This window comes from Bubalus kerabau, chromosome 4 (genome assembly GCF_029407905.1).
Source record: "Bubalus kerabau isolate K-KA32 ecotype Philippines breed swamp buffalo chromosome 4, PCC_UOA_SB_1v2, whole genome shotgun sequence".
NCBI lineage: Eukaryota > Metazoa > Chordata > Mammalia > Artiodactyla > Bovidae > Bubalus > Bubalus kerabau.
This window is the reverse complement of record NC_073627.1, coordinates 36593498-36620898: the sequence shown is the minus strand read 5'-3', so window position 1 is coordinate 36620898 and position 27401 is coordinate 36593498. Positions and strand designations below refer to the sequence as shown.

The 27401-nt window shown below is 48.0% G+C and overlaps 1 protein-coding gene across 1 annotated transcript in view; it reads left to right on the top strand.

Moving 5' to 3' along the window:
- The first annotated feature begins 14997 nt into the window (after window positions 1-14997).
- GUCY2D (guanylate cyclase 2D, retinal) overlaps window positions 14998-27401 on the top strand; it is a 15005-nt gene continuing 2601 nt past the window's right edge. The window contains exons 1-17 of the mRNA XM_055576614.1: window positions 14998-15733; window positions 15821-16125; window positions 19054-19405; window positions 19775-19859; window positions 20129-20231; window positions 20619-20720; window positions 21639-21719; window positions 23204-23410; window positions 23506-23662; window positions 24215-24364; window positions 25022-25170; window positions 25667-25830; window positions 25926-26118; window positions 26377-26551; window positions 26850-26948; window positions 27053-27147; window positions 27247-27332. Of these exons, the coding sequence (XP_055432589.1) occupies window positions 14998-15733; window positions 15821-16125; window positions 19054-19405; window positions 19775-19859; window positions 20129-20231; window positions 20619-20720; window positions 21639-21719; window positions 23204-23410; window positions 23506-23662; window positions 24215-24364; window positions 25022-25170; window positions 25667-25830; window positions 25926-26118; window positions 26377-26551; window positions 26850-26948; window positions 27053-27147; window positions 27247-27332 (3239 nt within the window). The remainder of the gene's footprint in view (window positions 15734-15820; window positions 16126-19053; window positions 19406-19774; window positions 19860-20128; window positions 20232-20618; window positions 20721-21638; window positions 21720-23203; window positions 23411-23505; window positions 23663-24214; window positions 24365-25021; window positions 25171-25666; window positions 25831-25925; window positions 26119-26376; window positions 26552-26849; window positions 26949-27052; window positions 27148-27246; window positions 27333-27401) is intronic.

The window sequence follows — 27401 nt, the reverse complement described above, 5'->3', positions numbered from 1 at the left end:
GAGAAGTTTCAAAAGCAAGCCAGATGAAAAACCAAAATAAAATATCACCTCATCTCTGTTAGGATGGCTCTTATAAGAAGAGATAAAGAATAACAAGTGTTGGTAAGGATGTGGAGAAAAGGGAACCCTCGTGCCCTATTGGTTGGAATATGAATTGGTGCAGCCACTATGGAAAACAGTAAAGAGGGTCCTCAAAAAAAGAAAAATAGAACTACCATAAGGTACAATAATTCATTTACAGGTATTTCGCTGAAAGAAATGAAATCACTGTCTCAAATGGGTATCTGCACCCCTACCTTCACAGCAGCGTTATTTACAATAACCAAGACAAGGAAGCAACTTAAGTGTCCAGCAACAGATAAATGGATAAAGAAGACGTGGCACATACACACAGTGGAATATTGTGTGTGTGTGCTAAGTTGTTTCAGTAGTGTTCTGATTCTTGGCGACTATATGGACTATAGGCCTCCAGACTCCTCTGTCCATGGGATTCTCCAGGCAAGCTTACTGGGGTGGGTTGCCATTTCCTCCTCCAGGGGATCTTCCTGATCCAAGGATCAAAACCACATCGCTTACATCTCCTGCACTGGGGCAGGTCCTTGACCACTAGCGCCATCTGGGAAGCCCATACAATGGAATGTTATTCAGACATAAGAAAGAGAAATCCCGCCGTTTGCAACAACATAGATGAATCTTTAGGGCATTACGATAAGTGACATAAATCAGATAAGGAAAGACAAATACTTGTATGATCTCATATTTAAAGAAAAACCTGAACTAGGGCAGGAGGTGGGGTAGATGAACAAACCTGAATTTACAGATACAGAGAACAGATTGGTGGTTGCCAGAGGGGAGAGTGGGGAGAATGGGGAAAACGGGGATGTGTGTATGTCCAGTTGCTAAGCGTGTCCGACTCTTTGCAACCCCATGGACTGCAGCATGCTAGGCTTCCCTGTCCTTTCCTACCTGCCGGAGTTTGCTCAAATTCATGTCCATTGAGTCACTGATGCTGTCTAACCATCTCATCTTCTGCCATCCCCTTCTCCATTTGCCTTCAATCTTTCCCAGAATCAGAGTCTTTTCCAATGAGTTGGGCCAAATAGGTAAAAGTGGTCAAAGGTACAAACTTCCAGTTATAAGGTGAATAAGTCCTGGGGGTAGAATGTACAGCCTGGTGACTAAAGTTAACAATGCTGTATTGTATATTTGTAAGTTTCTAAGAGAGTAGATCTTAAAAATTCTCATCACAGGAGAAAAACTTCATGTGGCAATGGATGTTAACTAAACTTATTGTGGTAATCACTTTTTAATATGTACATATAGCAAATCATTCCATTGTACACCTAAAACTAAGACAATGTTATGTGTCAATTATATTTTTTAAAAAAAGAAACAAACGCCAAGCCAGTCTATGGTGAGAGGAACAAGGGGTTGCACAGGGCTGGGGATGGGAGAGAACTGACTGGAAATGGCCACAGGAGAACCTTTTTTTAAAGTTTTTTTTTTTTTAAATTAAAGTACAATAGATTTACAATGTTGTCTTAGTTTCTGCTGTACAGCAAAGTGACTCAGTTATACATATATATATTCTTTTTCACTACGGTTTATCAGAGGATATTGAATATAGTTCCCTGTGCTATACAGTCGGACCTTTTTGTTTATCCCAGTTTGCATCTGCCAATCCCAGCCTCCCAACCACATCCCTCCCCCATCCCCACAAGAGAACCTTTTGAGGTGATGAAATGTTCTGTATCTTGATTGGGGTGGTGGTTACAGGAGCATCCATGTTTGTCATAACCCCATCAAACCATATATTTAATATGGGTGCATTTATTGTTTGCAAATTATACCTCTTTTCTGGCTTTTTCCAGCTTCTAGAACTGTTCTCCTGTGTTCCTTGGCTTATGGCCTCTTCATCCATCTTCAAAGTCAACAGTGTCTTGCTTCAGTCCACCACTCTCTTCTTCTGTCTCAATTCCCCTCTGCATCCCTATTTTTTGGGGGAGTATCCCTTGTGGCATGTGGGATCTTAGTTCCCTGACCAGAAATTCAACCCATATACCCACCCCCCAGCATTTGAAATGCAAAGTCTTAACTACTGGTCCGCCAGGGAAATCCCACCTGCCTCCCTCTTTTTAATTTTTTTTATATTTATTTATTTTTGACTGTTCTAGGTCTTATTTACAGCATTTGACCTTGCTTCTATCACCAGTCACATCCACAACTGGGTGTTGTTTTTGCTTTGGCTACATCCCTTCATTCTTTCTGGAGTTATTTCTCCACTGATCTCCAGGAGCATATTGGGCACCTACCGACCTGGGGAGTTCATCTTTCAGTGTCCTATCTTTTTGCCTTTTCATACTGTTCATGGGGTTCTCAAGGCAAGAATACTGAAGTGGTTTGCCGTTCCCTTCTCCAATGGATCACATTCTGTCAGACCTCTCCACCATGACCAATCCGTTTTGGGTGGTCCCACACGGCATGGCTTAGTTTCATTGAGTTAGACAAGGCTGTCGTTCGTGTGACCAGATTGGCTAGTTTTCTGTGATTGTGATGAACTACGGATGGAGGTTCGTGACATTGTACAGGAGACAGGGATCAAGACCATCCCCAAGAAAAAGAAATACAAAAAGGCAAAAAGGCTGTCTGAGGAGGCCTTACAAATAGCTGTGAAAAGACGAGAAGCGAAAAGCAAAGGAGAAAAGGAAAGTTATACCCATTTGAATGCAGAGTTCCAAAGAATAGCAAGGAGAGATAAGAAAGCCTTCCTCAGCAATCAATGCAAAGAAATAGAGGAAAACCATAGAATGGGAAAGACTAGAGATCTCTTCCAGAGAAGGCAATGGCAACCCACTCCAGTACTCTTGCCTGGAAAATCCCATGGACGGAGGAGCCTGGAAGGCTGCAGTCCATGGGGTCGCTGACAGTTGGACACAACTGAGCGACTTCACTTTCACTTTTCACTTTCATGCATTGGAGAAGGAAATGGCAACCCACTCCAGTGTTCTTGCCTGGAGAACCCCAGGGACGGGGGAGCCTGTTGGGCTGCCGTCCATGGGGTCGCACAGAGTCAGACACAACTGAAGTGACTTAGCAGCAGCAGAGATCTCTTCAAGAAAATTAGAGATACCAAGGGAATATTTCATGCAAAGATGGTCTCAATAAAGGACAGAAATGGTAGGGACCTAACAGAAGCAAAAGATATTAAGAAGAGGTGGCAAGAATACACAGAAGAACTGTACAAAAAAGATCTTCACAACCGAGATAATCACGATGCTGTGATCACTCACCTAGAGCCAGACATCCTGGAATGTGAAGTCAAGTGGGCCTTAGGAAGCATCACTACGAATAAACCTAGTGGAGGTGATAGAATTCCAGTTGAGCTATTTCAAATCCTAAAAGATGATGCTGTGAAAGTGCTGCACTCAATATGTCAGCAAATCTGGAAAACTCAGCAGTGGCCACAGGACTGGAAAAGGTCAGTTTTCATTCCAATCCCAAAGAAAAGCAATGCCAAAGAATGCTCAAACTACCGCACAATTGCACTCATCTCACACGCTAGTCAAATAATGCTCAAAATTCTCCAAGCCAGGCTTCAACAATATGTGAACTGTGAACTTCCAGATGTTCAAGCAGGTTTTAGAAAAGGCAGAGGAACCAGAGATCAAATTGCCAACATCCGTCGGATCATCGAAAAAGCAAGAGAATTCCAGAAAAACATCTACTTCTGCTTTATTGACTATGCCAAAGCCTTTGATTGTGTGGAGCACAATAACTGTGGAAAATTCTTCAAGAGATGGGAATACCAGACCCCTTGACCTGCCTCTTGAGAAACCTGTATGCAGGTCGGGAAGCTACAGTTAGAACTGGACGTGGAACAACAGGCTGGTTCCAAATCGGGAAAGGAGTACATCAAGCCTGTATATTGTCACCCTGCTACTTATATGCAGAGTACATCATGAGAAATTCTGGGCTGGATGAAGGACAAGCTGGAATCAAGATTGCTGGGAGAAATATCAATAACCTCAGATATGCAGACGACAACACCCTTATGGCAGAAAGTGAAGAACTAAAGAGCCTCTTGATGAAAGTGAAAGAGGAGAGTGAAAAAGTTGGCTTAAAGCTCAACATTCAGAAAACTAAGATCATGGCATCCGGTCCCATCATTTCATGGCAAATAGATGGGGAAACAGTGGAAACAGTGGCTGACTTTATTTTGGTGGGGGGGGCTCCAAAATCAGTGCAGATGGTGACTGCAGCCATAAAATTAAAAGACGCTTGCTCCTTGGAAGAAAAGCTATGACCAACCTAGACAGCATATGAAAAAGCAGAGACATTACTTTGTCAACAAAGATCCATCTAGTTAAAGCTATGGTTTTTCCAGTAGTCATGTATGGATGTGAGAGTTGGACTATAAAGAAAGCTGAACGCCGAAGAATTGATGCTTTTGAACTGTGGTGTTGGAGAAGACTCTTGCGAGTCCCTTGACTGCAAGGAGATCCAACCAGTCCATCCTAAAGGAAATCAGTCCTGAATATTCATTGGAAGGACTGATGCTGAAGCTGAAACTCCAATACTTTGTCCACCTGATGTGAAGAACTGACTCATTGGAAAAGACCCTGATGCTGGGAAAGATTGAGGGCAGAAGGAGAAGGGGACGACAGAGGATGAGATGGTTGGATGGCATCACCGACTCAATGGACATGAGTTTGGGTAAACTCCTGGAGTTGGTGATGGACAGGGAGGCCTGGCGTGCAGTAGTTTATGGGGTCACAAAGAGTCGGACACGACTGAGCGACTGAACTGAACTGAACTGAACTGAGGTCTGATTTGCTGTGCTTTCTCTAGTTGCGGTCAGCCGGGTCTACTCTGTTGTGGTGCACGGGCTTCTCACTACCGTTGCTTCTTTTGTTGCAGAGCACAGGCTCTGGAGCCCGGGCTCAGTAGTTGCGGCACATAGGCTTAGGAGCTCCATGGCTTGTGGAATCTTCCCAGATCAGGGATCAAACCCATGTCCCCTGCACTGGCAAGGAGATTCTTATCCACCTGACCACTGGAGAAGTCCTCTGCCTTCCTCTTATGAGCACATTTGTGATGGCATTTCTGGCCCACTCATATAATCCAGAATAATCTCTCCATCACTAGATCCTTACTTTTATATACATTCAAACAGAAAAACACAGTTTAAGGAAATGAGGTAGGTCTATATGCAAAAACACAGGAAAATGAGGTAAATCTATATCTAAGAACATGAGAAAATACCCAAGGTATGTTATAAAGTAAAAATAGAAATTAACAAGCAGCAACAAATTAGAAGATATAAAAAGAACATCCTACAAGAATAATTAAAATATAAAAATGCCAGGGCTTCCCTGGTAGTCCAGGGACTAAAACTCCATGGTCCCAGTGCAGGGGTCCTGGGTTTGATCCCTGGTTAGGGAAATAGATTGAAGATCCCATGAGTTGCAAATAAGACCCAGTACAGCCAAATGAATATTTTCTTTAAAAAAAGACAAAATACTTTCTAATAAACATAAGAAAAACCATATCATACCTACATTAAAGAAAAATCTAAAACACTCCAAGATATAACAGTACACTTGAAGAAATCAACATGTATGTCATATTCTTGCATAAAGGTTCAGGAGTATAATATATGAATATTCCATAAATTAATTTATAAATTTTACATCGTAACAATGAAAGTACTAAGTCTTTGGGAAAAAACTTAGACAACATGATTATAAAAACTATATAAAAAAACTCTGTGCATAAGAATAGCCAGGAAAATTCTGGAGAAGAAGGGCAATGAGACAAAGAGTGGAAGTAGTTTTCTTCATTATTTAAAAATCTTATAATGTTTTAATAATGAGAACAGTATGGTGCTGGTTCACATAAGGCAGACTGACCAATGGAAGAAGAGAAAGCCCAGAAATAGATGCATATACATTCAGGAGTGTTCTTTATGATTAATATGGGGGAAAACTGAATTAATTCAATGAATAACAGTAAGACAATGACAGCCAACCAGCAGAAAATAAAGTTGGATCCATTTCTGATGCCTCACCTCAGGATAACTTCCAAGTGGGTCATCAAAGGTGAAACTGTAACTCCTTGAAGAAAACATTGGAGAATTCATTTATAACCTTGGCAAAGCAAAGGCTTTTAAGACAACGACTTAATGTCCAAAAGGACACACACATACATTTAAAAATGTGTTTGGCAAAAACATATCTGCATTATAAGCAACCACTAGACAAATAAACTAGGAAAAATTTTTTTTTTGCAAATTGTATCACAGATCTATAATTGTCCTAACGTTTAAAGAGCTCTAAAAACTTATGAGAAAAAGACCAATAACTCAATAGAAAAATGAGCAAAGGATATAAACTATCAATTCACAGAAAATGATATTCAAATGGCTTCCAAACATGAAAATATATTCAGTCTCACTCATAAGGGAAATGCAAATTTAAACTACACTGAGATATTTTTATGCCTTTTTTTCCAAATATCAGATTGAAAAATTTTAAAACCAGGCTGTGGGCAAAAAGATGTTCTAGTTATTGTTGGTAAATTGGTATAATCTCTGTAGGGGATAATTTGACAACATCTGTCCAATTTACAGTGCACAGGCCCTTTGGTTTTGCAATTTGCCCTATAAATGTGCTTGTACTAGGTTTGGACATGGTTATGTACTAGAGCAATGCTAGTAATAGCAAGATAACTAGTTAGCCAAGTTATCATATCTTCGATCAATAGAATATTATGCAGTTTTAATCAACTCTATATGAAACAAGAAATGGAAAGTCCTCCATGATCCATTGTTAAAATAAAATAGCAAAGTGTAGAACAGTGTCACCTTTTTCGTAAATAAGGCAACTATGAGAAAATACATTGAGGGACTTCCCTGGTGGTTCAGTGGTTAAGACTCTGCACTCTCAATGAAGGAGGTGCAAGTTTGATCCTTGAGTCAGGAACTAAGATCCCTCCTGCCACACAGAACAGCCTAGACAAAACAAAAAACCCTCAGGCAGAAGATATACTTTTATTTGCTTGTGTATGTAGAAAGACCTCCAGAGGATACCCAAGAGTCTAACAATGGCTGCCTCTTTGGGGGAAGTGAGACGACAGGAGACAAGGGTGAAAGGGAGACTTTCATTATATTCTCTTTAGTTTTAATTGCTTAATCTATTTAATTATTATGTTTTTGATCCTGGCTGGCAGGATCCTATTTCCCTGGCTGGCAGGATCCTATTTCCCCGACTAGGTACAGAACCCGGTCCCTCAGCAGTGAAAGCATGGAGTCCCAGCCACTGGACTGCTAGGGAATTCCTTATTTTATTTTTAAACATGTAAATGTATTATCATTGATTAAAAATATAAAATAAATATTTTAAAGAAGGGAAGCAGATTGTAAAGCAGTACATAAAATGATTTATTTTCTCATATATCCATTTTAAAAGCTATTAACAGCAAGACTTTCATTTTTTACTTACACATTTTTGTAAACTTTCATTTCTACAAGAAACGTGTGTTATTTCTGTAATCAGAAAGAACAAAATGGTGATTTTAAATTTATTTTCTAATTGAATAGGGGAAAATGATATATTTGTATGTTCCCTCCTCACTCTATTACAACTGCGAATGAATGGAATCCTGGTTTTCATCTTCTTTTAGACTCAGTGTTCTTTTCTAATTCAAATGGAATTATTTTTTAAGACTTCAGTTCCTCCAGGAGTTGACTGCTGCCCTGAGATTCAGGCCAGATTAGTTTCAAAAGTCCTTTGCCTCATATAAATTTAAGGAAGCTTTTGTTTGTTTGTTTTGTTTTGCCTACTATTGCAGTGACTATTGCAATGTCTCCACAAACTTCTAATTCCTTCTATCAGCTCCAAATTTAATAGCTTTATGGGAGACCCGGGCGGGGGGGCGGGGAGGGGGGGAGGGGGGCGGGGAAAGAGACTACACATCTCAGAAGACATTTTCCCTTGCCCCCTGGTAACTCAGATGGTAAAGAATTTGCCTGCAATGCAGGAGACTTGGGTTCCATCTCTGGGTAGGGAAGATCCCCTGGAGGAGGAAATGGCAATCCACTCCAGTATTCTTGCCTGGAAAATCCCATGGAGAGAGGAGCCTGGGAGGCTACAGTCCACCGGGTCACACAGTCGTACACGACTGAGCATGCATACTGATGAAAGAGAAGAACCAGCACCTGCCAGAGGGGGGCGCTCAACGTATAGCTGCAGTTATTTATAGAGTTGGATTTAAATGTCTTTCTGCCCTCTGGTAACTCTTATCAGAACTGCTCCTTTAAAAGCTGGCACCGCCCCTTTGTGTAAGAAGGCTATTTTGCTTCGGTACTTTACAGATTGAATACAAATTTAGCGGGCAATGGAGGAGAAACATAAACAAGCTCTGGTATGGGTCTCTGGAAGGGAGGGTGAAGTCTGGCTGTGTAATCTCAGAATGAGGACCAGGATGCATTTAAGATATTTTGCTGCCTCTCCTCTTCCCCCAAATATAAATTGGTGCAGCCTCTGTGGAAAACAGTATGGCAATTCATAAAAAAAAAAAAAAAACAGAAAAATTATCATCTGATCTAGCAATTCCAGTTCTAGATATATCCCCCAAAGAATTGAAAGCAAGGACCAGAACAGGTATTTGTATACCTCTGTTCACCAGTATTATTCACAGTAGTCAAATGTCCAGGGAGGGTTGAATAGATAAATAAAATGTGGTCTCTACATGCGTGCTCAATCGCCTCTTTGCGATTGTATGTAGCTCCATGGACTGTATGTAGCTCGCCAGCTTCTCTGTCCATGGGATTATCCAGGCAAAAATACTGGAGTGGGGTGCCACGCCCTCCTCCTGGGGATCTTCCTGACCCATAGATGGACCGGTGTCTCCTGCATTGCTGGCAGATTCTTGACCGCTGAGCCACTGGGGAAGCCCAGTCTCTACATATAATGGATTATTCAGCCTTACCAATGAAGGGAATTTTGATACATGCTACAACATGCATCAAATTTGAGAACATTATGCTAAGTGAAATAAGCCAGTAACAAAACGACAGATACTATATGCTTCCACTTATATGAGGTACCTAGCCTAGTCAAATTTATAGAGTCAGAAAGTAGAAGGGTGGTTACCAGGGGGGTAGAGGGAGGGGAAATGGGAAATATTGCTTACTGGATAGGGGAGTTTCAGTTTGAAAAAGTTTTAGAGATGGATAGTGGTGATGGTGGTCCAACAATGTGAAAATATTTAATGCTATTGAATGATATGCTTAAAAATGACTCAAATGGTAAATTTTATGTTATGCATATTTACCACAATTTTTTTTTAAAGTTGCTGAGTCATGTCTGACTCTTTGTGACCCCATGGACTATATGGTCCATGGAATTCTCTAGGCCAGAATACTGGAGTGGGTAGCCTTTCCCTTCTCCAGAGAATCTTCCCAACCCAGGGATTGAATTCAGGTCTTCCACATTGCAGGCAGATTCTTTTTCAGATGAGCCACAAGGGAAGCCCTATTTACCACAATTTTTAAAAGTAAAGAAAAAAAAAACTCTGCTCCTCATCACTACCTACATTAGTTGTCACTTCATGGACCCTAGGAGAAAATCAGGAGATTTTGGAATAAGCCAAATCAGTCTCTGGGCCTCAGTCTTATCATCTGTTAAATGAAGGAGTGGGATGGAGAATCCATGATTGCTAGAGATGTTGTGTCAGAAGAAGAGAGACTGGGGGAAATAACCCTTACTTCTGTAAAGAAAATTCGGAGCCCAAGACCATATAAATGAATATTGATACCTATTAGATTTTGAGACTACTGCTTTTTTTTTTTTTGCCATGTCATGCTGCATGTGGGATCTTATTTCCCCTACCGGGTATCATACCCGCTGCCCCCAGCAATGGAATCTTGGAGTCTTAACCACTGGATTGCCAGGGAAGTCCAAACTTTTTTTTTCAAACAATAAAAAATTTTTTTGAATTACCAGATATTTCAAACATACAGAAAATCCCTAAATACAGTGATTAAGTCCATCTCCATGAGATCTTAACTGTTCATTCACTGCTTTATCCTCAGAGGCTAGAATAGTGCCTGAGACATAGTAGAAATTCAGTCAAAGTTTTTGAATGTCTCCTTATATGTCTCTTCATATACAAATAAATGTTAGTTTCTCTAGGGTAATTCTTACAAATGGACTTGCTTCAACTTTACTAATTGCCAAACAGCCCACCAATTTACACTCTTAACATACATAAGTAATACCAATTTGTATTGGTACTACATATGTAGTACATAATACATATGTATCACACATATGTAATACCAACTCAAATTCATACCAACATTTGATATTGTCACACTTTATTTTTGCCAGTCTGATGGATGCTAATGGTATTTCATAGTTTTATCTTGCATTTCCTTTATTAGTGAAGCTGGGCATTTTTCCTTAGGCTTTTCTTATAACTTGTCTGTTCATTTCCTATGCCCATTTTTCTACTGGGTTTTAGTACATATGCTGCCAAAGCAAACACTCTACTGGGTTATCTTTTATCATACCCCATATATATTTTGGATACTAATTCTTTGTTAATGTTTTGAAATTTTCTTCTTCTTGTTGGTGGCTCATGTTTTCTCTATGTGATATGATTTTTTTGACCGGAAATTTTAAGTTTACTATTTTCACATTTATGACTATTTTCCATTATGGTTTGTACTTTGTCATGTTTAAGAAATTCTTTCCTATTCTGATTGATAAAGACATTCTCTTTTTAAAAACAATTATTTTTATTTATTTGGCCGTGCTGGGTCTTAGTTATGGCATGCAGGATCCTTTTTTAGTTGCAGCTAAAAAAAATGTTAGTTCCCTGACCAGGGAGCAAACCTGGCCCCATGCATTGGGAGTGCAGAGTCTTAGCCACTGGACAACCAGGGAAGTCCCCATTCTCTTTTTATTAAAAGTTTTTTATTAAATCTTATTGGAAAATAACTTCAAATTTACAAAATGCTGCAAAAATAAAAATAATATGAAGAACATTCATATACCCTTTACTCAGATAGTGTTAACATTTAATCATATTTGTTTCATTTGATAAATATATATAACATATAGTATGTAATATAGAAGACAAAATATATACACATATTTTCTGAACTGTTTGAGGGTAAGTTACACACATTATGGTGCTTTACAGCTAAATACTTCAGTGTATTTATTCAAATACTTCAGCTAAATACAAATAGGGATAGTACAGTTCAAAATTTACATTGATAAAATACTTTGATCAAATCTCCCAATCATATGATGACCAATGTCATCAATTGACAGATGTTAATACACTCTATAGCATTCTTATATCCCTATGAACCCTATACTCATATGAAGCTTAAAAGACCCTTTGGGGACTTTCCTGGTAGTCCACTGGCCAAGAGTCCATGCTCCCAATTCAGGGGCCTGAGGTTTGATCCCTGGTCAGGGAACTAGATCCCACATGTTGCAACTAAGTTCAACAACTAAGAATTCACATACCGTAACTAAAGATCCTGCATGCTGCTACTAAGACCCAGTGCAGCCAAATAAAAAAAAGAAAGAAAGAAAGAAAAAAATCCTTTGTACAGGCTCCAAACTAGAGGCAGGCATTGCATTTAACTGTCATGTTGTTTTAGCTTCCTTTAATCCGGAATATTTCCTCAACCTTTATTTGTCTTTTATGATGTTGACTTTTTTTTTTTTTTTTTTTAGAGTTCATGGTTTATTTATTTATTTATTTAATTTTTTAACTTTACAATATTGTATTGGTTTTGCCATATATCAAAATGAATCCGCCACAGGTATACATGTGTTCCCCATCCTGAACCCTCCTCCCACCTCCCTCCCTGTACCATCCCTCTGGGTCATCCCAGTGCACCAGCCCCAAGCATCCAGTATCGTGCATGGAACCTGGACTGGCGACTCGTTTCATATATGATATTATACATGTTTCAATGCCATTCTCCCAAATCATCCCACCCTCTCCCTCTCCCACAGAGTCCAAAAGACTGTTCTATTCATCAGTGTCTCTTTTGCTGTCTCGTATACAGGGTTATTGTTACCATCTTTCTAAGTTCCATATATATGCGTTAGTATACTGTATTGGTGTTTTTCTTTCTGGCTTACTTCACTCTGTATAATAGGCTCCAGTTTCATCCACTTCATTAGAACTGATTCAAATGTATTCTTTTTATGGCTGAGTAATACTCCATTGTGTATATGTACCAAAGCTTTCTTATCCATTCATCAGCTGATGGACATCTAGGTTGCTTCCATGTCCTGGCTATTACAAACAGTGCTGCGATGAACATTGGGGTGCACGTGTCTCTTTCAATTCTGGTTTCCTCATGATGTTGACATTTTTGAAGAATACAGGCCCATCCCTTTTTTTAGTAAAATGTCCCTCATTTTGTGTTTATCTGCTATTTCCTTGAGATTAGATTGATGGAATGTACTGGGGAATCCCAGTGGTCCACCTGTCAATGCAGGAGATGCAGGAAATGCAGGTTTGGTCCCTGGCTGAGGAAAATCCCCTGGAGAAGGAAATGACAACCCACTTCAGTTTTCTGGCCTGGAAAATTCCGTGGACAGAGGAGCCTGGCAGGCTACAGTCCCCTGATAGGCTACAGTTCCGTAGGGTCACAGAGTTGGACTGGACTGGGCACAAATGCACACACTCTCGGCTGGAACACTGCATAGATGAAAATCGTGCAGTATTGGATCTGTGCAGTATTACTGTGTCCTTCTCAGGTTACCATGTCTGGAGGTACACAATGTCTATCTGCCCCTTACTGGGTGACCAACACTGGTCAAAGTGTTGTCCCATTTCTCCACTGTCTAATTACAGTTTTTTATTTATTTTTTTGTTCCCTTCCAAACTCATAAGCAATCTGTGGGGACATGTCTTAAGACATGCAAATATCCTGCTCCTCATCAAAATTTCTGCCTAGCTTAGCATCTACTGATGATTCTCGCCTGAGCCAATCTTTGTCGTGATGGTTGAAAAATGATTCATTTCAAGTTTAAAATTTTGTTTTTAATGTATGTCTTTAACCTGGAATTGATTTTGTGTAGTGTAAGATAGGGATCAAATTCTGTCTCCTCCGTCCCCCTCTCGTATGGCTAGCTAATCAGCTCCATTTGTGGAAAAGCTCCTTCTTAGTCCACTTGTTCACTCGTCAAATTTCCATTTCTGCTAAGTTTGTTTCAGTGCTCTCTATTCTGTCCAGTTGGATTATTTGTTTACCCCTGTACCAATACTACAGTCTTTTTTTATTATTTAAAAAAATATTTGTTTATTTGCCTGTACTGGATCTTAGTTGCAGCACACAGGAGGATCTTTAATTGCACCATTGAACACTTAGTTTCAACATGTGGGATCTAGTTCCCTGATCAGGGATTAAACCAAGCCCCCTGCATTGGGAGCATGTAGTCTTAGCCACTGGACCATCAGGGAAGTCCCTACAGTGTTTTAATTATTATAGTTCTGTAATAAATTTTGATATATAGTAAGACAAGTATCCCATTACAGTCTTCTTTAAAATTGTTTTATCCGTTTTTGTCATCCCGGCAATTATAGTCTCGAGAAGGCAATGTCACCCCACTCCAGTACTCTTGCCTGGAAAATCCCATGGACAGAGAAGCCTGGTAGGCTGCAGTCCATGGGGTGGCTGAGTCGGACACGACTGAGCAACTTCACTTTCCCTTTTCACTTTCATGCATTGGAGAAGGAAATGGCAACCCACTCCAGTGTTCTTGCCTGGAGAATCCCAGGCACGGCGGAGCCTGGTGGGCTGCCGTCTATAGGGTCGCACAGAGTCAGACACGACTGAAGCGACTTAGCAGCAGTAGCGATTATAGTCATTGTCACAAGTAATTTCCACAACAACCTTCAGAGAGCTTAAGAAACTTTCCCAAGTTCACAAAGCCAATAAGGAGGAATCTGAGCCCAGGTCAGTCCAAGTTCTTTCCATTACTTCCTGGAGTTCTGCCTTCCCAAGGCCAAAAGGATGGTTATCTAGGCATGGAGATGTGGAGGTCAGAGAATCAAGTGTGGGCAGGTGAGAGAAGCCAGGTATCACGCTGGTTTGGGTTTGGTCTCTGGGTGTAGACTTTGCCAGCCAAGGGATGGGCTTGGACTTGGCTGGCAGAACTGGGAACAAGAGTGGAGGGGATAGGACCCTAGGACTGATCACCCGCAAGTGTCCGTGGACATATCCTGCGGCTCCCCAGGCCTAGCAGGGTAGTGTGGCAGCAGCCTGAGAGGAGGACCTGCAGCTGCTTTTATGTTGAGGGTTGTGGTGAGGGGCTTGGGAGGCAAGGAAGGGAAAGAAGCTGGCTGGCTGTCTGGAAGCCAGGACAGAGCCCACCCCAGGAGGCCCCATCCTCCACCAGCCCCTTCCTGCCTGATTAAGAGACCCTAATCAGCTTGGGGAGATTAAGGGCTCTGGCCTGCTGTTCCCACACCCCCCGCCCTGGGCCCTGGCAAAGGAGACCTGTGGGAGGGCGTCAGAAGGATCGGCCCTGTGACCCCTCACCCTGGCCCTGGGCCCGAGCCCCGGACTTTCCGGTGAGTGGCAAAGCCCCCTCCACGCGGACTCCAGGGCCCTTTTGCCCGAGAGAGACCATGGAAGGGTATAGGAGTGTCCCTACTGACCACCCCCCCCCCCACCCCACCACGGCTCTAAGAGGGGGGAGGGGCAGACAAGGGGGAGCGAAAGCAGGGGTGGTGGGGGGTCACGGGTACTTCTAGGCTATACCCCTGACCCTATATAGAAGTCCACGCAGGGGCGGGAGGCGCGGTATGGAAGCAGAGACAACCCGCAGGTTAACTGCGCTTTGAGAAAGTGGAAGGGGGCGTGGGGGGGTGGGGGGGGCGTTGCGGAGAGCCCTAGGAGAGCTCTGGGGGTCGCATCCGCTCATGCTGCTCGGTTCGTGCTCGCAGAAGCCGGCAATGACCCCCTGCACCTTCCTCGCGGGTGGGCTTCGGGACCCCAGACTCTGCGCCCCCACGAGGTGGGCTCCGTCTCCGCCCGGCCTTCCCCCGATCCCGCGCCGGCCCCGGCTTCGGCTGAGGCCACTGCTGCTGCTGCTGCTGCTCCTGCCGCGCTCCGTCCTCTCGGCCGTGTTCACTGTGGGGGTGCTGGGCCCCTGGGCCTGCGACCCCATCTTCGCGCGTGCCCGCCCGGACCTGGCCGCCCGCCTGGCCGCCTCCCGCCTGAACCACGCGGCTGCCCTGGAGGGCGGCCCCCGCTTCGAGGTCGCGCTGCTGCCCGAGCCGTGCCGGACGCCGGGCTCGCTGGGGGCCGTGTCCTCGGCGCTCACCCGCGTCTCGGGTCTAGTGGGGCCGGTGAACCCCGCAGCTTGCCGGCCGGCGGAATTACTAGCCCAGGAGGCGGGGGTCGCTCTGGTGCCCTGGGGCTGTCCCGGGACGCGGGCAGCGGGCACCACGGCTCCGGTGGTGACACCCGCGGCCGATGCCCTCTACGCCCTCCTGCGCGCTTTCCGCTGGGCGCACGTGGCCTTGGTCACCGCCCCCCAGGACCTGTGGGTGGAGGCGGGACACGCACTTTCCACGGCGCTCAGGGCCAGGGGCCTGCCCGTGGCCCTGGTGACCTCCATGGAGCCCTCCGACCTGTCTGGAGCCCGGGAGGCCCTGAGGAGGGTCCAAGATGGGCCCAGAGTCAGAGGTAGGCTCCCCTGCAGGATGCGAGGGCGGGGATCGATCGTCCAGGGAGCAGAGGACAGAGTCCCTAGCTGGGTCTCTGTGTCCGCAGCAGTGATCATGGTAATGCACTCGGTCTTGCTGGGCGGCGAGGAGCAGCGCTGCCTGCTGGAGGCTGCAGAGGAACTGGGCCTGGCCGACGGTTCCCTGGTCTTCCTGCCCTTCGACACTCTCCACTACGCCTTGTCTCCAGGCCCTGACGCCCTGGCGGTGCTCGCCAACAGCTCACAGCTTCGCAAGGCCCACGATGCGGTGCTCACCCTCACCCGTCACTGTCCCCTGGGAGGCAGTGTGCGGGACAGCCTGCGCAGGGCCCAAGAGCACCGGGAGCTGCCCCCGGACCTCAATCTGCAGCAGGTAGAGCGACCAGGGAGGTGGGAAGAGGGGAAGAGAGCCGGGGGAAGAGAGCAGAGAATCGCCAAAAGCGGAGATGGAGGCTGGAGGCAGTGGGAAGGGAAGCGGACAGACCGGATGGAATGAGAGGAGCATGCAATCAATGGGAGGGAGGAGGTATAGGGAGAGAAGAACCACCAACTCTCCCTGTCCTGGGAATGTCAACTCTCCCTGTCTGACCTTGCTTGGAGCATCTTAGTGTATTGGAATTGCTTCCAGAGAGTAGGTAATGAGACCTCTCACGGTCAGCCCCAAGGAGCAAACTCTTCAGTTCAGTTCAGTTCAGTTCAGTCGCTCAGTCGTGTCCGACTCTTTGTGACCCCATGAATCACAGCACGCCAGGCCTCCCTGTCCATCACCAACTCCCGGAGTTCACTCAGACTCACGTCCATCAAGTCAGTGATGCCATCCAGCCATCTCATCCTGTTGTCCCCTTCTCCTCCTGCCCCCAATCCCTCCCAGCATCAGAGTCTTTTCCAATGAGTCAACTCTTTGCATGAGGTGGCCAAAGTACTGGAGTTTCAGCTTTAGCATCATTCCTTCCAAAGAAATCCCAAGGCTGATCTCCTTCAGAATGGACTGGTTGGATCTCCTTGCAGTCCAAGGGACTCTCAAGAGTCTTCTCCAACACCACAGTTCAAAAGCATCAATTGTTCGGTGCTCAGCTTTCTTCACAACTCTCATATCCATACATGACAAGTGGAAAAACCATAGCCTTGACTAGATGGACCTCTGTTGGCAAAGTAATGTCTCTGCTTGGATGGCTTACCTATTCTTTATTCTTCCTCCCTTATTAGCACCCCCGGGTGTCCCACTACAGATCAGAATAGCTCAGTGCTCCCTCTCATCTGCTAGGATCATTGCTATTTATACTTACTTAAGCACAGAGTCGGAGAAGGCAATGGCACCCCACTCCAGTACTCTTGCCTGGAGAATCCCATGGACGGAGGAGCCTGATGGGCTGCAGTCCATGGGGTCGCTAAGAGTCAGACACGACTGAGCGACTTCACTTTCACTTTTCACTTTCATGCACTGGAGAAGGACATGGCAACCCACTCCAGTGTTCTTGCCTGGAGAATCCCAGGATGGGGGAGCCTGGTGGGCTGCCGTCTATGGGGTCGCACAGAGTCGGACACAACTGGAGTGACTTAGCAGCAGCAGGAGCAAGCACAGAGTGGAAACAGTGTCAGACTTTATTTTTTTGGGCTCCAAAATCACTGCAGATGGTGATTGCAGCCATGAAATTAAAAGACGCTTACTCCTTGGAAGGAAAGTTATGACCAACCTAGATAGCAAACTCTTAACCAACTCTATAGTGCAACATCTTTTGCAGCCTACTTTTAAGTAAACCCACTTCCAATAGGCTATGACCTACAGCCTCTAACAAAGAGCTGGTGTTCTTAAAAGAGAGCTGGAAAAAGAAAAAGAGAGAGAGAGAGCCGGAAGGAGGGGGAATACAGATCCAGCCTCCATGCCCAGTTCAGAGGTATTTCCCCTGGGGCTTCATCTCAGGTCTTAACTTTTTGAGAGCTTACATCCTGTGAGAAGCAGAAAGGTCCCTGGGTGGAGCCAAGGGCTTTTATGAACATTTAGATTCACAGCTTATTCCCAAGAAGCAGCTAATACTCAGGACTCCCTGAGAACAGTGATGAGATGGGATGGAGGGCAGGTGAAGAAAGAGAGGCGAGGGAAAGGGTGGAGAACACCCTTTTCAGTTCTCAGTAAGTAGCACAGCCACTTAGCTGCCCAAGTGAGAGCCCTAGGAGTCACTTGATTCCTCTAACCCTTCCTTGGATGTCCAGACATCCAGTCCTGTCACCTTTGCTTCCCAAAAGCCATTTGAATCCATCTATTTTCTCCATCCTCGCTGTCAGTCCCCTGGTTCAGGCCACAGCACCTCTGGTCCAAATACCCAATGAAATCTCCCAGTGGTCTCTACTTACCTACCCCAGGCCTTTCTCCACCCAACAATCTGATCAAACTTCAGACACAGATCTGACTATGTCACCCCAGTTCAATTCTCCCAGTGGCTTCTCTTGCCCTGGAGAGATATAGGTCTCTACTTGATTTATCAGGTATATGTCTTCCTCTCTCTTTCTTCTTTCTTGAACTTCAGTCAGACTGATCTCCTTTGGGTTCTCCAGATATGGTCATCTGCTTCTGTGCTACAGGACTGTGCTGCTCCCTCTCTCCTCTCCCTACACTCCCCCACATATTTCTGATTCATCCCCTAAGGGATGGTCACTTCTGGAAGCCCCTTCCTCCTCCTCCAGCCTGGGCTGGGGCCCTCTTTCCTGTCTCCTCAGCTCCCTCAGTTACCCCTACCCTCACTCCTTAACATCCCTCCAGAGGAAAGATTCCTTGAGATAGGGGCTAGATTCTTCGAGATATGGACTCTATCTTGGATCCTGATATATCCCTAGTGCGAGATGGGAACTGGGAATAATAGAGAAGCTCGATGAGACCAGGTGGTTGACTTGGGGAAAAGAAAAGAAGGAAAAATAGAAGCCAATCAAAAGACAGCAAAGAAGGCTTTCAATGAATAATAGGCAATTATTTTTAAAATATATGCAGGGCAACCAAAAGGAGAGGAAAGAGAGGAGATGTAGATGATGGAATCGGAAGTAATGAATTATAAGAAGACCTTAAGAATCCTGAAGAGGGAAGGGCAGTGGCAAAAAGAGATGGGATAGCCAATTAGGGAGAGGAAGAGAGAACCAATGGAGAGAGAGGAAGAGAGCCAATGGGAAAGATATGGAACCACTAACTAGGAGGTGCAGTCAATTCACAGAGGGCTTGAAGGGCCCAGTAGAAGAATAAGCGGGGACAGTAAGTCCCTGTCTTTTTATGGGCCTTGACCCCGAAACCTGAGGGCCCTACCCTCTTTCCCAGGTATCCCCTCTCTTCGGCACCATCTATGACTCAGTCTTCTTGTTGGCTGGGGGCGTGGCGCGAGCACGGGTGGCCGCAGGTGGCGGCTGGGTGTCCGGAGCAGCGGTGGCCCGCCATATCCAGGATGCCCGGGTCCCTGGCTTCTGTGGGGCCCTGGGAGGAGCTGAGGAGCCCTCGTTTGTGCTACTGGACACGGATGCCACGGGGGACCGGCTGTTCACTACATACGTTCTGGACCCTACCCAGGGCTTCTTCCACTCTGCTGGAACCCCAGTGCATTTTCCTAAAGGTGGACGGGGGCCTGGGCCTGACCCCTCGTGTTGGTTCGACCCAGATACCATCTGCAACGGAGGTGAGGGCGAGCGTCCCAGCCCCCACTGGGACAGTGACCATGAACCCTCCAGAAAATGGTGAGAGTAAACTCTCATCCCGTAATTCCTGTTGGAGGCCCTTCCAGGTCCTCCTCAGAAACCCCTGGCTTGTGCAGGACCCCTCTATTGTGGAGCCCCTGGAGCCCTTTTGGAAGCTTTTTAACATTCCCAAGAACCACCCTCCCACCTTTTGCAAGACCCATGACTTTTCCCTCGGTCCTGTTCCGAGTACCCATCCCCCTTTCCTGGAGCCTGCAGGGTTTGACAGGACTGCATACCTCCCTAGAGAAGGTGCTCCCCTCTGCCCCCTGCCATGGCCCCCAGCCTCTCTCCTCTCACTGCCCCTCCAGGAGTGGAACCCAGCGTCGTCTTTATTGGCTTCCTCCTGGTGGTTGGGATGGGGCTGGCTGGGGCCTTCCTGGCCCATTATTGTAGGTGAGTAGGGGAGTGAGCTAAGTAGGAGATGTGCTTGGCTCTCCACCTGCTGGAAATGGGCAACTGTGCAGCAGACTCGGCCCGCTCAAGAGTAGATGAAGGGAAAAGGGGAGAAGGAAGGAGGGCTGGAGGGCTGGTGGAGTCCCAGGGGACACGTGATCTGGGGGTGACTGCCCTCCCTGAGACAGCATTACCCCCCCCACCCCTGCATTGGCCTCCTCTCACGGACCTTGGTCCTCTTGGTGAAGATGACTTCCTTTCTCTACCAGGCACCGGCTGCTTCACATCCAAATGGTCTCTGGCCCCAACAAGATCATCCTGACTCTGGATGACATCACCTTCCTCCACCCGCATGGGGGCAACTCTCGAAAGGTGGGGGAGGTGGGGATCCAGGAGCCAGTTGTCCTCTCTTGCCTGGGCCAGCCCTCACCCCAGCCCCCACCTGGGAAGGCCTGCTTTCTGCCCTCGCTCTGTCCCAGGTCTGAGCGCTGGGATAAGCCCTCTCACGTGTGCAATGAGGGTATCAGCCCCTGTCCTGACCACTTTCCTGAGACAGCGTGAAGCTCCAACAAGAAAATGAATATGTTTGTTTTGTAAACCGTGAAGCATTCTGTACATAGGAAGTAATGTCATTATCACCTTCTCTAATTAAGGTTTCTTCCCTTCCCTTCTATAATCCTCAGAACTCAGCCTGACCTCAACCCAGGACTCTGACCCCACAGTGTATTTTGACTCTGTTCTTTGATCTCTATCCTCCAGGTGGCCCAGGGGAGTCGAACCAGTCTGGCTGCCCGCAGCATATCAGATGTTCGCAGCATCCACAGCCAGCTCCCGGATTACACCAACATTGGCCTCTATGAGGTGAGCATGATTCCCAGGCAGGCCGAGCTCTAGTCCTGGAGACAAGCCGAGGAAATGGGGATAGGAGCCCAGGATGGAAACCCCGAGAGGGTTCGGGGATTCCTCCTCAAAGCGGGGCATCTGGGAAGCCTTCCTGCTGGGGATTTCCCCTTAGCCATCATCCAAGCCACGGCTTTTCAAAGGCCTATCACAGTGGCCTAAAGACTGGAGGCCTGGGACTTCCTGGGTGGTTAAGAATTCACCTTCCAATGCAAAGAGCTCACATGCCTCGAGGCTAAAACACAAACAACAACAAAACCTCCAAAAACACCCGCCCCAAAAAAGAAGCAAGATTGTAACAAATTCAATCAAGACTTAAAAAATAAAAAGGCTGTCTCTGACTCAAGCCAGACCCACATCTTGACCCAACCCAGCATTTCTATCCCAATCAGTCTCTGGAACAGCAAGACTTAGAGTGGAAAAAAGAAAGTCACAAGAGGGCATTAGGACGTTAACTATGAAGTCTGCAAATCTGAATGTGGTGGGATGGGTGGGAGATAATGAGATCAGATTCAGGGAGAGCCAAGAGAGCTTGGCTAATCAAGAGGGAGGGAGATTCAGAGCAAATATCAAGCTCCCTGCTCCTGCTGCTCCTTTAGCTGTGGTACTCGGGCTTCTCATTGCCGTGGCTTCTCTTGCTGTGGAGCATGAGCTCTAGGACACGTGGGCTTCAGTAGTTGCGGTTCCTAGACTCTAGAGCCCAGGCTCAGTAGTTGTGGCACACGGGCTTAGCTGATCCATGGCATGTGGAATTTTCCAAGATCAAGGATCAAACCCGTGCCTCCTGCATTGGCAGGCAGATTCTTTCCCACTGAGCCACCAGGAAAGCCCCCATAGGGTTTTAAGAAACCAAATTCATTACTCCTATCTCTGCTCCAGGGAGACTGGGTTTGGTTGAAGAAATTCCCAGGAGATCGGCACATAGCTATCCGCCCAGCAACCAAGATGGCCTTCTCCAAGGTGGGAGTGGGTCTATGATGGGGTGTGGGGTGGCCGTCATTTCTTTCCTCCTTGCCTTCTCTTTGCAGCTGAGTCCAAGTAGGCCCCACTGTGGGGGAGACCAAGAGCTCTGAATGAAGTGTCCCCTCTTCTCTAAAGCAGGTTTCCCATCATGCTCTTACAACACTAGTTCTTTTCTTTGAGATGGTTGTATCATAATTAGTCATCGTCTGTCCACCTGTGTGTGCTTGCTTATTTCTTATCTTCCTCCCTCCCTGAACTGTAAGCTGAGTGAGAACTTTTTCTCTATCCCCTCCATTGTATTTCCAGCACCCAGCAGGGTGTCTGGGACATTAGAGACACCCAGCGAATGTTTGTTGAGTGAACAACAGAAAATAAATGGGCTTCCAGTTCTGTCAGACTGCTTGTGCAGCATGGCCCAGTTGATGCATATTGAAGGAAGTGGAAAACTGGCAAGGAGGCTATAAACTGGTTTATTCTGGTATTTCCAACCTTAATGCCCTCCTTACTCCTAACACTGTACAGCCCTGGTCTGGCCTCCTTCACAGATGCCTCCCAGAAGCTCTGGGTCACAGCTGCAGAATGACTTAAGTGGACTACCAGTAGTCAACAGACTAGGTTTAATAACAGACCGTTTAATAACAGGCATTTAAGATGAAAAGAAGCCCCTTGTGGGACCAAAGAAAAGCTAGTAAGGGCACCGGTCACCCACTAGCCCCCTTTTTTGCAGCCAGATGGTGAGGGCCTCTGTCCTCCTGGGGGGGTGTGACCTTGTTGATGGCTCCTCTTGGACACAGCCGGACTGCTTAGTCCTTCCCTAACTTGGGGAACAACATGATGGGGGTCTCAGAAATATCTGGTGCAATGATGTAACCAAGCAGAGAGGCCCTGTGCTGAGTCCCCAACACAAGCCATTTTGGTGACTTTTGAAAATAGTGCAGTGTCTGCCTGATTCTCCCCCAAAGGGCTGTTGTATCAGAAGGCAGGGTGGTACCAGGAGCTTCTCTTTCATCAGGTGTTTTCCTTTAAGACCCATCAAGTTCAAAGTCTTATGGTTAATAAATCAGAATCTGCCTGGGTCCTGATTACCAGGGCAAGGTTGTCTTTTCATTCATAACTTTTAAATTAAACGATGTTCAGGGACTTCCCTGGTGGTCCAGTGGTTAAGATTCCGCGCTTCTACTGCAGGGGGCGCTGATAAGGGCCGGGAGAACTAAGATCCCTGCAGGCTTCGCGGTGGGGCCAAAAAAACAAAACCAAAATCATGTTCGGTGTCTGAACGGTGGCCTTTGACCATGTTGTCTTTTCCAGAGAGAGAAGTTACTGTAGAAGGAAGCCCCTTACATGCCCTATAGATCTTTCCACTCACCATTCTTATCCCATCCTCCGATCAAAGCCAGACCTGAATAACAGCCTCCGCTCCATCCACCTGGCTCCTAGGACAGAAAATGCCTGTTAAGTGCCCCCCCCCCACCCCCCTACAGATCCGGGAACTCCGGCATGAAAACGTGGCCCTCTACCTGGGCCTCTTCCTGGCGGGAGGAGCTGGCGGCCCCGCGGCCCCCGGGGAAGGCGTGCTGGCTGTGGTCTCGGAGCACTGTGCCCGCGGCTCCCTCCAAGACCTCCTCGCCCAGAGAGACATAAAGCTGGACTGGATGTTCAAGTCTTCCCTCCTCCTGGACCTCATCAAGGTGTGCGTGTGGGGGTGAGTGGGTGGGATGCAGCGGGGAGGAGCCAAAAGGGGACCCGCGTGGGCTGAGTCTGCCCTTTATGACACCCTTTCCAGGGAATAAGGTATCTGCACCATCGAGGGGTGGCCCATGGGCGGCTGAAGTCACGGAACTGCGTGGTGGACGGGAGGTTCGTGCTTAAAGTCACCGACCACGGTCATGGGCGACTGCTGGAGGCGCAGAGGGTGTTACCTGAGCCACCGAGCGCGGAGGGTAGGCGTCCCCGGCTGCCTCCTGTGCGGACAAGCATCCCCCGCGTCCCCATTATTTCAAGCGCCTCTTCTTTCCTCCTTCTCTCGAACTCTCTCCATCTCACATCCACTGGACCCGACTCCTGAGACCGAAAAGGTCTTGTGACCTCTGAGACGAAGAGGGAACGCTGTGGCTGGGGAAGCGGGGCTTGTTGGGGGAGCGGGAATTGTTAGGGAGGCGGGACTTGCTAAGGGGGTGGTACTTTTGCCTGAGGGCGGAGCTCCTGCCTCTGCTGGGAGTCCTGTTTCAAATGGGGCTTTACCTAATGGTTTGGCTTGTTTCCAAGGGACCAAATCTTCTCTGGGCACCGCTTTGTCTAAAGGGAAGGACTATTTCCAAAACTTATTTAGGGTTTCTGGTAGTTTCTCTTGGGGATAACTGCGAGCAGTAAGGTCAGACACAGGCTGAGAGTTTGAGCGAGGGCGAGTCTCGGCTTTCTGGTGAGGGTGGGGGGGTCTGTCCCCAGGGCCTCCGCGGCTCTCCGCGTGCCTACACCCCCTTCCCCGACCTCAGACCAGCTATGGACAGCCCCGGAGCTGCTTCGAGACCCGGTCCTGGAGCGCCGGGGAACGCTGGCCGGCGACGTCTTCAGTCTGGGCATCATTATGCAGGAGGTCGTGTGCCGCAGCGCCCCCTACGCCATGCTGGAGCTCACTCCCGAGGGTACGGCGGCCCCTTGCCTGGTGTTGGGACTAGAGACCCAGCCTCGCTGGGTACTGACACTTATGTGCGCCTGAAGGATCAGGGCAGTGGAGAGCCAAGCATCAGGATGGGAGGGGCGACCTTTCAGCGCCCCATGGTTTCCTCTGTTCTGATCCTGGACCCCTCCTGCTCCCCCAAGGCTAGTAGCACATTCCTGTCTGGTTCTTAGGGGCCCCAGGGAGACAGCAGGAGAGGGGAAGAGGGGGAAGAGAGCAGCTGGATCTAGTTCAAGTCCATATTATCATCTATGATGGTGCTGGTGGTTTAGTCACTAAGTCGTGTCTGATTCTTTGCGACCCCATGTACTGGAGCCCACCAGACAGGAAACAGAGAACTACTCGATCAATCTAACCTCTGCTTTTCTTATGTGCAATAAATAAGGCAGTCTCTTTGCCTGACACCTCTTACAGCCCCCTGCCCCCCACCCAAAGGTTCAGGGTCCTCTTGCTGCTCCCAGAGTCACTTCCCACACTACATTTCCTCATCTAATGAAGCTCTGATTTAAAGGAATCCCAGACCATATCCAGTTCCCTCATTTCAAGCTGCAACAATCAGGCCAGAGTCAGAGGTGGCTTCTCCTCTGGTCCATCTCCTCTCTTGGTCCCTTCATACTTCCAGAAGTGGTGAAGAGGGTACAGAGCCCCCCTCCACTGTGTCGGCCCTCCGTGTCCATAGACCAGGCGCCCATGGAGTGCATCCAGCTGATGAAACAGTGCTGGGCAGAGCAGCCAGAACTTCGGCCCTCCATGGATCGCACCTTTGAACTGGTCAGGGGCTGGGCTGGGCACTTGCCAGAAACCTGGGGTGGGGCTGGGGGGCTGCTGAAAGGCAGGCTGGCAGGATCTCTGACCTTCCAGGCTACTTCCTAAGGCATTGCCTGAGGACTAAGGGTTTGGTAGGGACAGAATTAGAATGGGGGCTGTGGAGACCTTTGGAATGGGAGATGGAGCTCTGGATGAGATAAAAATTTAATTCAATTAAAATAACATTTATTGAGTATGTATTTGGCCTGGTGTGGGGAAGAGACCCTTGGCTTGGGAGTCCAAAGACTGGGCTGGTTTCAGTCCCTTGTCAGTTACTAACAGAACAGCTGACCTGCAAATAATGTGTGAAAACACAGTGCCCAGCACAGGGTGAGGTGTGGGCTTGACGAGGATGAGATGAAAGGGGGTGTGGACAGAGGATCAGGCATAATATGGCCGCATGAGAGGGGCATGGCAGCCCAGGTCCCCAGCAGCCCCACCAGCTTCCTCCTCCTACTAGTTCAAGAGCATCAACAAGGGCCGGAAGATGAACATCATCGACTCAATGCTGCGGATGTTGGAACAGTACTCCAGTAATCTGGAGGACCTGATCCGGGAGCGCACAGAGGAGCTGGAGCTGGAAAAGCAGAAGACAGACCGGCTGCTCACACAGATGCTGCCTCCGTGGGTGTCGATGGGGAGAGATGACTGGGGAGGACAGCTGGAGTCCAGCCAGCCTGGGGCAGCCTCCAGGCAACCTCACCACCTGCCATCCCCAGGTCTGTGGCAGAGGCGCTGAAGATGGGGACACCTGTGGAGCCCGAGTATTTCGAAGAGGTGACACTGTACTTCAGTGACATTGTGGGTTTCACCACCATCTCAGCCATGAGTGAGCCCATCGAAGTGGTAGACCTGCTCAACGACCTCTACACGCTCTTCGATGCCATCATCGGTTCCCATGATGTCTACAAGGTGAGGTGTGGAGGGGACAAGCCCTCCTTCAGTTTCCCCAGCCCCCAGCCCTTTCTGCTCAGGTCCCAGACCCACTATCCAAGTCCACCAGCACAGTCCTCTTTCCCAGCCCTCCTGTTCCTTTTCTCTGCTGCCAGTCCCCCACTCAGTCCCCTGTCTGGAAGGCCCCCAGGATCTCTGCACTCACCCCAGTTTAGGCCTCCTGACCAGGGACAGTGGCATTGGTGGGGGAGGCTCAGTACTGAATTCTGGCCTCAGGTGGAGACAATTGGGGATGCCTACATGGTGGCCTCCGGGCTGCCCCAGAGGAACGGGCACCGGCACGCGGCAGAGATCGCCAACATGGCTCTGGACATTCTCAGCGCCGTGGGCACCTTCCGCATGCGCCACATGCCGGAAGTGCCCGTGCGCATCCGCATTGGCCTGCACTCGGGTAACTCTGTCCCCGCACCCGGGCCTCCCTGCCCCCCGGGCACTCCAGCCCCTCTCCCTAGTGAGGGCAGGGCTCCGCTTTCCTAGATAAGAGGCAAACTTGTGGAGGGGGCGGGGGGAGGAGGGGAACTTGTTTTGAAGCCACCTTTTCACACCAGGGGCTCCATGGTAATTGGGAGGGCATGCTTGAGAGGGTGTCTTTGGGGAGCCAGTGGAGATTCTGGGAATGCTAAAGACCACTGAGCCCTACTAGGTGCCGCCCAGGCCCGCAGGCCCGCCAACCCTGCGCCTCTCCACAGGCCCGTGCGTGGCGGGCGTGGTGGGCCTCACCATGCCCCGGTACTGCCTGTTTGGGGACACGGTCAACACCGCTTCGCGCATGGAGTCCACCGGGCTGCGTGAGTGTGATGGGGCGGAAGGGGCGGATGGGGCAGAAGGGGCGGGTGGGGCGGGGGCGCGGGAGGGGTGTCCCCTGAGGTCACGGTGTCCCCTGCTCTCCCAGCTTACCGCATCCACGTGAACAGGAGCACCGTGCAGATCCTCTCCGCCCTAAACGAGGGCTTCCTGACTGAGGTGCGGGGCCGCACGGAGCTGAAGGTGAGGCCAGGCTGGAAGACACGCTTCCACTTTGACCTGGAGCGCCACCGGCCCTCACCCCAGCCCGCCTGAGCCCTCCCGTCCCGTGTGTCTCCCCAGGGCAAGGGCACAGAGGAAACCTACTGGCTGGTGGGCAGACGCGGCTTCAACAAACCCATCCCCAAACCACCGGACCTGCAACCTGGGTGAGGATTACTCCCTTGGTCCCCTCTCCCCACTCCTGCCCAGCACGGCACCGGCAAAGCAGGGTGGCG